The 14,348-nt window shown below is 37.5% G+C and overlaps 1 protein-coding gene across 1 annotated transcript in view; it reads right to left on the reverse strand.

Annotated features, from left to right (window-relative positions):
* Window positions 1–9,876, reverse strand: part of hk2 (hexokinase 2) — a 40,480-nt gene extending 30,604 nt beyond the window's left edge. The window contains exons 1-4 of the mRNA XM_084729112.1: window positions 9,593–9,876; window positions 6,739–6,901; window positions 2,573–2,721; window positions 368–487 (exon numbers count right to left, since the gene is read on the reverse strand). Coding sequence (XP_084585238.1) covers window positions 368–487; window positions 2,573–2,721; window positions 6,739–6,901; window positions 9,593–9,655 — 495 coding nt within the window. The 5' untranslated portion in view covers window positions 9,656–9,876. The remainder of the gene's footprint in view (window positions 1–367; window positions 488–2,572; window positions 2,722–6,738; window positions 6,902–9,592) is intronic.
* Window positions 9,877–14,348: the final 4,472 nt, after the last annotated feature.

A 14,348-nucleotide genomic window follows, 5' to 3' on the forward strand; every position in this document is an offset into this window, starting at 1 on the left:
TCAAATATAAACATTATATATGAAGTCAAATAAAACTGAGCTCAAGGCTCAAAATCTCTTTCATAAAACACTACCTTCATAAAACAGTAGATCATCCCTTCAGTCATAATGTCACTGTGATATACTATTATGCAGCTACAGGTATGTTCCAATTGCCTCCTGTCACACTGGTCATTGTTTTCACATCACACCTTTTAAAAAATACAAATAAGGGGGATTATTCATATATTTTCTTGTCCTATAATTGATTTAAATAAAGAAGTTTGTGTAAGTGTTTTCACAGACAGAGGTATACAAGATAAAGATGATCACGTTTCTTATGGTTGAACTATTACTTCAAGAAGATAAGAACTTGTAAATGACTCACCTCATCTAACTTGGTCTGCTTGCAGGGAAAAGAGAAGGTGAAACCAAGAGGAAGCTTTTTATCCTTTATGCCCATCTTCTCCATGAAATTAGCCAAACAATCAGCTATGTGGTCAAATAACTATGAGAGAGAGGAAAGGTCAGTTTTCTGATTAACCATGAGCATAGCCTTTCAGAGGTAACATGCACAACAGCAGCACCCTGACTCTGTTTGACCTAAAAAGAACTTAAATTAGTATCACTGGTAACACATGTGTTTACTGTACTATTTCATGTTAAAATGGTACCCACTTAGCTGGACCATGAGTGTGCTGAGCTGGATAAAGAGTGAAAAGTAAACAGCCTGTAGAGCACGCCTCTTTGTACTCTTTTCACATGGTGAATTAAGGATTTAATTCCACCAAACCAGAGCTGAAGACTGTTGGAAGAGTGGTCAGACTAACAAAGGTTATACAGGCAACATATCTCCCAACCCTAGAGTGAAACTTTACGATGAAAGATCAAAAGAGCAGACCACGGATGAATGGATGAAAGATGATAAGGGACAGGAGAGTAAAACCTGCAGTTAGAAGGAAAAAATTGATGGTAAGCTTAAAGATGGATGTTTCTTGCAGTCCTGCAATTGAATGTTTTATTTTAATGCAAAGTATTTTATATTTAATATGTAATATTTCCTCAAGCACAGTTAAACAAAACCTGATTTTTAAAGGGATTTCATTGTGTCTGTACAATAACAGATGATACAGGTGTTAACTGTTTATTGCAACATCAATAAAACTTCCTAACCAATCCCTGTTTTTTTCTTGAATTTAATTGAGCCCAGCAGCTTTATAAATATATGTGATATTAAAAAAACATCCAACTAGTAAATAATTGTATTGTTGTAATTTTCAAGGTTCATTTACAGGATTTACACTGCCTGTGGTTTTCAGGAGAGATGAGATTCTCTATAATTAATTACTAAATTAAATGTTGACATCTCTCTCTCCTTTTTCAAGCACTTGGCACTGTTACTCAGCCTCCTGCTGTGTTTTTTTTTTTACTGAAACTGATTTTTTTTCACACTATGTGGTGAGAATGTTAAAATGAATGTGTGTGATAGAAATAATCAAGAGGAATACACTTTGTGTGTTGTCAGTTTGAAGCTACATGTAGCCTCAGCATGGGTTCTGATGTAGCACTTCAACTGTCACATTTGTCTTTTTCAAGTTTGTTTTTTTGTTATTTTGTAGTTGTAAATTACTTAAATGACATTCAAGCCTCATGAACCCAGCCTGCCTGTATGCAAATGCTGTGCAGCGCTCTTGTGTCCCACAAACACACATAATAAGGCATTTTGCCAGCAGTGTGGTATGATGCACAGTATTTGATAATGAAATACTTACTCTTTTTTGCATATCTTTTATTGAGAGTACCCTGTGCATTGTGTTCTGGTACTGATATTCCAAAATCACTCACTGGCCCAAATTAGGAAAAACATTTGATGACCTGTGGGAAGATCATGGGGGAAGAGCATGCTGACCTATACCACCTGTGCAGGTACATGACCAGGATGACTGAGAATTATTTTTAGGTCTAGATGGTTACACCTGTTCCACTTTCAACCACTCCCTCAGAGCAATCCAAGAAAAAAAACTGTTTACTCTCATGGCAGTATCTCAACTAAACAAAATGCTACCGCTATAGGGAGTCTGGAGAAATACATGGACTAGGGGATGTAAAATACATGGATCCAACGGGGATGTCCAGCATACGCATTATTTATTTGTATGATAATAGTTGGTATACAGTAATTGATATGCACTTTCAATGCCTGCCTGGACTGTGATAACATTTATAATGGCAGCTGCAGGTGATTTTAGTCTATTGTTGATTTGGAGTCACTCCCCTCCGGCAGGAGGCTGCAGTCCTTCAGGACCAAAACCTCACACCACAAGAACAGTTTTTTCACCAACTGCAGCTGGCCTCATCAACAAAGCTAGAAATCCCCCAATTCTGCACATGCTTTGGTGAATACTTTGAACATTCCTGAACAAAAATGCACAGCTCTTTCACTTGAATAACATATTGTACATATTTTTTTATATATTTTATTGACAATTTTGCACTGTGGGCACTGACACCAAAGGTGACAGACTACCACCATGCTGTGCTTTGTTCTGTATAGCACATTCTGTATTAGCTGTGTAAATTGAATGTCTCTTACCTCAAAGCCACTGCCCCTCATGAGGTGTTCAGGAATGTCATAAATTTGATCTTCCATCTCCACCTTTTGTTCGCCATCAGCCATAACTTTGACCAGGAGCACTCTGAAGTTGGATCCACCAAGGTCAAGTGCCAGGAATTCACCTTGTTCTATGATCAAAAAACAAAATAAAAATATAATCATATACAATATCACCTCTCTCTCTCTCTCTCTCTCTCTCTCTCTCTCTCACAAGAAATTCAAATTCTCAGTTCCTTCACCTTGTTCTATGATCAAAAAACAAAATAAAAATATAATCATATACAATATCCTCTCTCTCTCTCTCTCTCTCTCTCTCTGTCTCTCTCTCTCTCTGTCTCTCTCTGTCTGTCTCTCTCTCTCTCTCTCTCTCTCTCTCTCTCTCTCTCTCTCTCTCTCTCTCTCTCTCTCTCTCTCTCTCTCTCTCACAAGGAATTCAAATTCTCAGTTCCTTCATCATAAAACATTAGTAAAGCTGTTTTTTTTTAATATGCTAGAAGTCTTCTTGTTCTCTGCCTTCGGCTGGTGCATTGCTGTTTTTTTCCCCATTTCTAACTGTCAATCACAGTTGCATGAAACCTTCGGCAGGAATGTATATTGCGTCAAAAATCTGGGTGCAGGTAACAACCATTTTCATCACCAATCCATCTGCAGATTATTTTCTCAACTAACTGCTGAATGATTTTGTCTGAAAAATGTCAGAAAAGTGTAAAAAAGTTAAAAGAAAAAAAAATCCCATCATGATTGCCAAGGGCCCAAGGTAATGTCTTCAAATTCATTCATTCATTCATTCATTCATTCATTCATTCATTCATTCATTCCTCGGTTGATCAACTATCACTAGCACGCTCAGGCATATACTATACCTGTGTACTTCCATGTGTATGATAGCACAGAGTGTGAACAAAAAGGAGACTCATGCAAGAACCGCTCGTACGAATAGACTTGTTCTTAAGTGGTGCGTACAAGTGATTTTGAATTTTCTTTCAGATACAAACACAATTTTCGAGTGGTCCAGACCTGTCATAGAGTCATGTGCAACCAGTCTGCTGTTCTCACAACCAAAGTTTTTCACTAATGACTGTATAGTTCATTAGTGTGAAGACATGTTTAGTCTGAAATAGGGCTGCACGATACTGGAAAAAATTGACATTGCGATTTTTCCTAACCCTGCGATATATATTGCGATATGAAAATATACAGGAATTTTCACCAGATGATTTGAATAGCACTTTATGTTATGCTGCACTGCTGCCATCTTGTGGACAATTAACCTGCCCTGATCTTGCGACTCACTCCATATGCAGGGGCGTGGTCTGCTTTGGCAAACTGATTAAGAACGATTGTGATTGGTGGATCACTGCGCGCAGTGTGTGTCAGGTACCCTTGAAATTAGAAGAGAACATGTTTAGTTCATTTGCCTCCTACATCGCAGGACCTGCAATGTGACTACTGCGCACACATACATTGCGATGACGATGCTCAAACAATATATTGTGCAGCTGTAGTCTGAAAGATAAATTACACTTCATAATTATGTCTGACTACATTTCAAATTCTAATATAATTGTAAATTTACATATAAAACCTATCATCATTCAGTCAATGATCTATTATTACCTGCTGTCAGGTGCATTGGCCGTATATCTGCACATGCAGGTTTATGAAGTCTCTGTGCAGGCGAACATCCTCACTTATTCCATCTGTCTCCGTAATGAAAACTTCACCTTAACCCTCTCCTCTCACTGTAGTCATCGATCGCCCCTTGCTGTGGCAAGTCATTTGTTTTTTCGTTTTTTTTTTTTCTTATATCAAGACATTTCTTCTTTATTTCAGTTACAGTCCGACCCTCCGGTAACACGGGATTAAAAGCACTCTCTTTTCCTGTTACTTTTTCCCTTAACATGTCTTTTAATTTCACTGCTGATGTTGTTAAAATGACAGTTTTTCCTTTATGGATCTCTGAAAACAGGACGACTTGCAAAGGTCTTATTTTTTTTCTCTCTGATGCCATTTTTATGAATGAACGCTTCCTGACATATGGAACAGGAAGCGCAGCCATATTTGGTATTATTTATGTGTTAATTATGCTAATTTACATGTTTCATGCACGTGCAGTCAAATATACACAGGTGGATAATTTACATGTTTTGCTGAAGTTACGAGCGTTTGTTGAATCTGAGGTAGCACATTTGTACGGGACCTTTGTATAAAAAAAGAGAGAAATTTAAGATAAGAATATGAAAATGTTCTTGCATGAGGTCCATTGATCTTTAGTGGCCACCACTTGTGGTCAAAAACTCCACAGTTAAAGTAATGACAAATTTGTAATGTTGAATGTATGTTTTTATGACTGCTTCCTCAATAAAATAGATTCAAACAGGTAACAGAGGCTGTTGATGGATTTAAATGAGCTGTCAACACTTAAGTGTTTTTAAAGCTGTAAACATGGTTTTTAATCTGTACAGTGAAATGTATGAATGCTTTAATTTCGTATATTTTCATGTCAAGACTTTTATCTGCCTCTACAGGAAATAGTCAAAAGATTGCTGCTTAATTTTCTATAAAACACTCACCCACACTGCACCTCTGGCCTTACCTCATTCACTGAAGTCAAGGTAAGAAAACGAGTATGTTTATGTACTCTGTGAATCACCAGAAAGAATTATTATTTTGCAGCTCAGAACTGCTACCGCCCTGTTCTGTATGAGGTTCTGGCAAAGCTTTTTCATTTAGATATTTTGACTGGATTTGTCACATCTCTAAACGTGAACAAAAAACACCATTACACCACCTACTTTGCAGGATACCATTTAAGGTTAGTGAGAATATATTTTAACCTTTTTTATTTAACTGAATTTGACATAATAAATATGGATTTGCAGTTGTTTGTAGAAAACTCCTGCATCATGTACATGGCCACAGACAACTTCAGACAGCTAGAGCTGCTGGTCAGTCCTAAGCTCCACTGCTGTTAGATCTGTCAGCTTCATTTGACAAACTTAACCACCAAACCCTCCTCTCCACATTTCCTCTGGAAGACAACATAGTCTCTGTTCGCATCTCATCATGCCTAGCTGGTATTGCGACATGGATGAAAAAACGCCACCTTCAACTTAACCTCTCCAAGACTGAGCTCCTTGTTATCCTAGCCAGTCCCTCTATACATCAAGAAATCAGTATCCAACCCCAATCCACCCAGCTCACACCTACAAGGTCGGCTCTGAATTTGGGTCATGATTGATGACCAACTAACCTTGAAGGTCCACGTCCAAAGGCCCCTGTACAACATCAGGAAGATAAGACCCTACCTATCTGAGCATGCACTACTAATGGTTCTAGTAATATCACGTAATATCACGCACTGATTACTGCAACTCGTTACTAGCAGGCTTCCTGCTAGCTTAAACCTCTACAGATGATCCAGAATGTAGCAGCACATCTGGTTTTCAGCCAGCCAAAAACAGCACATCAGCCAGCTGTTCAGATCACTGCACTGGCTTCCAGTTGCTGCCTGCATCAAATTCAAAACCTTGATACTCGCCTACAAAACAGCAACTAAAACTTCTCCCACCTGCCTGAACTCCCTCATCCAGGTCTATGCTCCCTCCCGCTCAGTACGCTCTGCCAATGAAAGACACCTGACTCAACCACTACAACAGGGCCCAAGGTCATGAGCTAGACTCTTCCATTTTCCGGCTCCCCGATGGTAAAATGAGCTACCAAACCATGTTTGATTGGCATAGTCCCTCTCAATCTTTAAGAGAAGATTGAAGACCCAGGTCTTTCTAGAACACTTGTGCGCTTGATTGACTGCACAGGATATATGTATTTAATTAAAAATCCAATGCACCTTATGTGCTTATTGCCTTGGATAAAAGAGTCTGCTTAATGAATTTGTAAGAATTGTAAGAATTTATCCAAAACTAAATACAGTTAGCATACATTCAGACTAAATTAGTCACAGTGGCGTAAGCAGCAAGGTTCTGCCCCCATGTGGGGTGTGTGTTTATTTGTCCGTTGAACATAACCACTGTGACACAATCAGGAAACAGCATTTTATTTCTCTGATTCACCAGCTTTGCAGATTTTACATATCTCAACAATTCAATTGCCAATTTCCTACCCAGAAGAGTTTAGTCTAGTACCTGTTCCATCAGGAGTGGAGAGCACAAATGTAGGCAACATCTTCACAGCAGCTGTGGGGTTAGTGTCTCTGCACAGGCCTTTGTCCATCTCCCGTCGAAATCTTATTGACACGTCCATCAAAGTCTGATCTGACAGCTGAAGATTGTGCAGGTATTTGTCCACCTAAACCAATTTGGAGAGACAAACTGTTATATTTGAGCTAAGTAGTCATATATATGGAGTACAGCAATGAACAATCTAAATAAATAAAATAGGCACGCCTGTGAAGGGGCAACAACAATATGCTAAAGGCGTGATGAAAACTGAAATGGATGCAAAACAACCTATTTTGTTTGCTCAAAAGCAGTTGTGTAAACTGCTGGTAGCTGTATTTAGTGCTGCTCTGTAGTTCATTCGCCCAAGCGAGCATAAGGAAATTAGTGCTTCCCCACAGAAGAGATTAGTGGGCACAAACCATCATGCAAAATTAATTGTTCCTCTCTTTTATTCCTGTTCTTACTTCAAATCACAGCCATGCTGCATGCCACTGGTAGTACAACCATACTTTCCTGCTGCCTCTTCTATTTCATTTTTATTATAAATTAGCTACAAAGTGCTACACAAATGGTGTACCTGAACAGTTTAAGAAATTCAGGAATGTTTAATAAATAATTGTACACTCATGGAACCTTTCACAGGAAGGTTTTAAGAATTGATAAGATATCCACTTTCCCACATTTTAAAAAAAAGGTATCAGTTTTCCCTCTTGATCACTTCGGTACCATGGTCTGACCATATAACCAGGAAAAAGGAAACACTGAACAAATATCTTAATTACTAAAGAATGGAAGGTTCTGGCTCACAGACACAAACTGTCCTGTACTAGGCTATTCTACCATTGTAATGTAATTGTGATGGCAAGGATAACAGAGTTTAGCCTTTCAGAAGAGGCCCGGTCTACTACTTACCTTGAACCTGTTTCCTTGTGCACATACTGTAATTGGCTAACTCCTTTTTTTTTTTGAGGCCATTTTTTATGCTATTGTGCTTGATATCATAATTATATATTGCATACAAGTGAGCAGCCACACAAAAAAGCAGTGATTGTTTATGTCTGTATAGATGAGTATAGAGTCTTTGGACAACAATTTCCCTCTAACACACTGTTTACAACTGAATGGTAGCAAGGAACAGAAAGCAACAACAGGAGCACACAGTTACTGTTATATGGGAAATACAGGGAATGTGGCTCTTTGCAGTAGAAAATTATACTTGTTATAGTAGGAAAAGGACATGCATTAACATTAAAAGGGAAGTTCATTCCTGCTATCCTTAGGCATGGGATGGACAATATGGATTTTTTTTTTTTTTTGTTTGTTTGTTTGTTTGTTTTTTTAACGCCAATACTGGTAATTACCTGCTTCTCTGGCCGATAACCAATTAGATAACTGTTCACATTTCCTTATTTTGAAAAGAAGTTCACATAACCTGTAGTTTATACATACAAAAGAACAGTTCTGACTCTTCAAATAAAAATTTACTTCTTCCTGTTAAGTACATCAGAAAACTTCACAAGTTTACTTTTGCTTTTATAGAACATTTTGCCTAAGAATTTAAACTGAATGCTTAATGCATTTTTGACTTTGGGGTGAACTATGCCTTTAACAAGAGCTTCACTCTATTCAGGTGTCCCAGTAAACCATGACAACGGTTATGTTTGCAAGTACACCAGTTTTCCACTAATATTAGTTGATACGGGTCATGTAAAAGTGCATATTCTGGTTGGATATTTGGAATCAGGCCTTATTCTAAAAAAGACACATAGGATATGCTAGTATTATTCTGGTTTTAGGAGCATTCTTTGGACATGTACACAATAAATTCAAAATGCACATCTCAGTTGGGGTTTCTGCAGCAACTTGTGACACACTCTGTGCTGTAAAAAAACAAAAACAAACAGCCAGCAGTTTGTAGGTCTCCATTAGACATGTGTGCAACAAAGAAAATCTAAAATTTGTGACCGGAGAGAAAAACACACATACTTTTAAACATTATTTTAATCATTTGATAAACATATTTTTGTATATGCACATCTATCACAATGCTGACCTTTTCAAGAAGGTGATTAAATGAATGAAAAAGGGAGGCTGACTTTGCACTCTCAAACAAGACCACAACCAGTGGAAAACTTTGATAAAATACTATTTTGACAGAAAAAAAGCATCCATAATGAGTATACTCAACTGCATGTAAACAGCTCAGTAGAATTATTGTCTTTTTCAGAACACGGTCAAAAAACGGAATTGTGTGCATGTAAACATAGCCAGGGATCCCACATGCACAGTACCAGGAGCATGAAACCAGCAGCTGTATTGAAGTCAGCCATCATCACTTTCATTATTTACACCTGTGGATTTCCTGCTGTGGCATATAGAAAATGTGTTCTGTGCAAAACTTATTGTTTTCACAGACACATAAAGAGAAAGATACACAAGTAGAGAATACACACTGAATTTATCAAACTTATATAATGAACAACTGAACATTCTGTACTGTAGGGAATCAGCCTCACAACTTTGTCATGTCACACTTGTCCCATTCCTTACGGCATTTTGGGCTTTGAACTGTACATCTTGTCCAAGCACACAGGTGATGTTAATTAACTAATTAATTAATTCAAGTCGGTTATTTAGGCTGAGCGAGAAGTAACGTTGAGTTACCACTGGGGTCATATATGCTAGGACTTGGGCTACCTTCTTGTCCAATGTCTGTCCTTTCTCACGGCAGGGCTACACATTCAAATGTCCTTTTCTGATAGACCAGACGTCCTCAACACAAACCAAGTCGAGTGTTTTACACCAGTACAGTACTCACTTTCTGCGCTTGGTCATCATGAAGCTCTGTGCAGTAATTAGCCGGCAGACTCGAAGCTAACATCTTTACTTATTGATATGTGGCGACTTTACGTCCTGCTCGTCCTCCTGCTTTCAAAGTTTATCTCAAAAGACGGGATCTTCAAATATTAAATACTACAACGATAATATATTCTCCCACCGTCCACTTATCTAACACTCGTGAATTTCTTCTTCTTCTTCTTCTTAGGGCCTAGTGAATTAAGACTAACGTTAGTTAAAAAGGTCGTAGTAAGAAACTTCCAACTTCCTGGAGTTGGCAGTTCGTTGACGTCATTCCATACCGGTGGCGCTGATTGGCTACCGAGAAGGCGCGACGTGATACTGCCCATGCATGTCCAGTGGGGTGGCCAAAATAATAAGCCTATATTAAAATAAGAACCTTGCAGCAAGTGCCATTCAGTAAAGCCTTTAATGTTTGATTTTTGTTCATAAACTTACCACAAAAGAGTTGATTTGAACTTGCATTAAAATTGCATTACATTGAACTTACATTCATCAAGCACTTAAGCATAATTCCTGCTTTTTATTCCACTACATTTATTTGACTGCTGTAGTTTCAAGGTACATTAAGCATTAGCCTATGACTTTATTGCAAAAAAACATAATCATTTTTAAAATATTAGCTACAATAAGCTCCATTATATTTCATGCAGGCTTTCTACATGTAATATAGTATTTTTACACTGAATTGGTGCTACTGTATTTATGCAATACTATAAGGTGTTCCTGTTACATTATTTCAGTGGAACTTCTAAACCAATTTTAGTGGGGGGCTAGTATGGGGCAAGTTGTTTTGTCAGAGGGGCACATTTGACTCTGGTAGTAATAGGACACAAAAACAACTTAAAATACCAATATTTGTTAAGTACTATTAAAAGTAGCCAAATTACCTATTATCAGCTCTGATTTGCAATCCGGTTTGTATCCATGTGTACAGACAGCTATCAGAATCAGAAATACTTCAGTGATCCCAGGGGGGGATTGTTTGCATTGAAGTTGCTTCCATTTAAGGGTATGCAAAAAGTTCAATATACTACTATTTACAACAATACAGAAAAAATCTAAATAAGAGATATGTAAATATGTATATACATATAAATGTGTATATATATATATATATATATATATATATATATATATATATATATATATATATATATATATATATATGTATATATATATATGTATGTATATGTAACGGGGGAGTATTAAAAATTAGAGTATAGGTTGGTTTATATACACAGTATAATAAATAAAGGCAGTAACAATTTCCTGTCGTGCTAGATGGTGCATCTTGGTAAAATCAGTCTCATACTCAATGTGCTCCTGTGTTTAGCACAGCACATCATGGGTTGGGTTGGAGATATTATCCAAGATGACATGTAACTTGGACAGCATCCTCCTCTCTGACTCCGCCATCAGAAATTCCAGCCCCACCCCCACAATGTTGCTGGCTCTCAGGACAATTTGAGTCTGTTGGCGCCCTCAGCCTGCTGCCCCAGCACACAACTGTGCACAAGACAGCACTGACCACCAAATATTAATTAAACATCCTGATTATTGTCCAGCAGATGTTGAAGGACTTCACCCATCTCAGAAAATAGAGATGGCTCTCCAGTCCAGTTTGTTATCAGTGTGTACCCTCAAGTACTTATAGTCCACCATAATGTCCACACCATACTTAGGCATGACACAAAGTAATCATACCCTATGTGAAAACATTCTATGACTAAGATTTATGTGGGGAAAATAAACAAACAAGAGTTTGTTGATTCAACTTCAGTGTGGACACTTTTTATTAGTTGCTTCCCCTGACATTAATGACTGTGTTTTAAAAAATGTGGGGTGTGTGCCATACGTGTTTTTGGCCTCTGATGGAGAGCATTTCAGAAAATTTTTGAGAACCACTGGCCTACACATCTAAAAACCTTTGAGACACTATACATATTTCAGCAGCTGAGGACCTGCATATTTAATATTCCTTTTGCATTTTTTGTAACAATTAAATCTTAAAGAAAACCCCTAGTTTGAGATTAGTGGCTTGCTACTACATGAAAATATTTCTAAAACTAAACCTGACAATGAATTACGACCAGAGATACATATACAAATTTCCCTGTATCTGTATCTCAATGCCTTAAAGGCCATGCATTGCCCTTGATATGTGGTCCAGGGGCAAGCTTGTGACTGAAGCATTAATCATAGATCGAGCAGAAACTCCACGTTAACACAGTTGGTGTGTAACTGTGCAGGTCACTGTCATGTGCACACACTTGAAAGCGTGAAAGGACACCCCCATGGGGAAATAAGCAGTGATCCAGGTATCAGATGAGTAACTATTTATAGCATGAGCTTTGGTCACATGGGGGTAGCAGTCCAAAAGAAGAAATAGTTGGTATGTGACCACAGGTCAAACAAATTAAACTGTCTGCTCTGTTGATAATAACACAATGCATGAGGCAATAAGAACCAAATCCAATGTGATTTCAATTAAAACCAGGAGGAGAACTGCTGTCAAATAATTGCCAAATTAGACAACACTAACCCAGCCATGAATGCTCTTGCATTTTGACTTTTCAAAGATGGCAGGCTCATAATGATGCGTGGCTTCTATTTACATTATGTATGTACGGGGAAAGTTAATGTAGGATTTCTACAGCACATGTGCAGTCTAAAGCAACTTGGTATGAATAAAATTCAACAACCATGGAAAATATGCAGTTAAAAGTGTGATTACACTTAAATGTCTTTTTTTTCTTTTAATATGTAGTTATTATATTCTTCTGTATGATAAGGGGATAAAATGCCGCAAAAAAGTGTCTACTATGATCTGTTTTGTCATTGTGGCAAAATAATTGATTAGTGAAGAGGTAATTTAATTACATATGTAGAAAAGAATACATTCTGCCTGATCACTGACTTACATCGAGGGTCTTCACTTGCTGGCAGCTGTGTGTAGGAGGATTTCAGCTAATGGGCATGATTACAGAAACCTTGAATGTGTGCATTGTTCCCTATATCACGTGTGTGCAAGACTCCAGGTGATGCTCAAGCACGTTCCCTTTTAGACTCTGACAACATAAGTGCCCTTTCTGTCAGATTTTTTTCCTATTTCATATTTACTTTTAAAATTAGGACTGTGACATTGATTCTCAATTAAAAATATGGTGTGCTGCATTTGAGTTTTAATCCTGGGATGTAATAGTAAGACTTATATTGAACAGAGCTTAGTTTTGAGTTCGGTTTTGAGTTTCTCAGGCATTTGACATCTCTTTATGGTTATTTTGAGTCTCTCTGTAGCTGTTTTCAGTCTCTTAGTAGTATTTTTGCATATCTTTGTAATCGTTTCTGCAAGACTGTACAAGCCTTTTCAAATTTTGTGTAAAGGTTTGTTGATTTTGAATGTTTTTAAAATATTTTATTTATTTATTTCATTGTTCTGAGTTGATTTTATAAGTTTGTATGCACGGGTCTATGGGTATTGAAATGGATACATGTAAACATGCAAGTAAGTAAATGTTGCAATACTATATGTAACTATTTTTTAGAAATAATTTGAGAAAAGGATCTTTTTTTCGATTCATCACCTGTGCCCCCAAAAAGTTTTGTCTGATGAACAGATAGTAACTGACACAAGAAACAAAAATCCAAAACAGAACGACACTGTCACCAAAGCAAACAGGTAACAGGAATAAAAAAAAAAAAACAGAGCACAAAGAAAAGGCAGGAAAGGAGCAAAAACAAACAGGATAAAGTGACAATGAAGAAAAGATTTGAGCTGGTGTGTACAGTGACAGGCAGACGAGGGAATGAGGTGCAGGTGGAAAGATGGGCAGGGGAACATTTAGATTGCAGGGCACATGAGATTGGAAGGAGGAGGAGAAAAAAGTCTGAGAGCATCTGGTGGATGAGCTGAAAATGACAATGATTGTGTCTGAGGAAGTGAGTACGTGGAAGCACAGATGGCCAGAGATGCAGACTGTGACAGCACGTCCCTGCATCTGTGGGAATAAACCACATACATGAGTGACCTCAGCTTGAGATCGTCGTTTTATCCTTTTATTCATCAGAGTGAAGATCAACCAGTGATTTTCATAAGAGGACTAGTTGGAAGGATTGGCAGTTGAACAAAAGATGTCGGAACAATCATGTGTAGGGACGGATGTCTCATCTCGAATTTAAATTCTTAAAGGGAATCAATCGATTAATGATTTATTATTAATAGTCTCACTCCAAATGTGTGTTGCTGCAGTGTTTTTCAGTTGTATGTCTTTGTTCTCATTGGCCCATTTGTGATCAGATCACCTGATTGGCTTCTAAAATGCAGATGAGAGGTTTGGATATCCAAATTGTACTCAGTACTCAACTGTGATTTTAAAAGTAACTGAGTAGATTACATCTTGTAATGCATACTTAAGGACGAGTAAAAGTACACTGTAAATTATTTGACTGTGAAGTTACAGTAAATTACTGGCTACTAGTTGCATGACTTTCACAGTAAAGTACTGTATGTAAATTTACAGTAAATTACCAGCTACCATTTATATTACTTTCACAGTAAGGTACTGTATCATTTTTACAGTAAAGTATTGTAAAACAGCAGCTAAGTACTGTGACCTTACAGTAGTTATGCCATATATTACTGTAAATTAGCGGTATGTTGTTGTAAAATTACTGTATTTGACTGCAACTTCACAGTAAATATAAATAATATA

The sequence above is a fragment of the Lutjanus erythropterus genome, chromosome 10 (genome assembly GCF_056507025.1).
Source record: "Lutjanus erythropterus isolate fLutEry1 chromosome 10, fLutEry1.hap2, whole genome shotgun sequence".
In the NCBI taxonomy this organism is placed as follows: Eukaryota; Metazoa; Chordata; class Actinopteri; order Lutjaniformes; family Lutjanidae; genus Lutjanus; species Lutjanus erythropterus.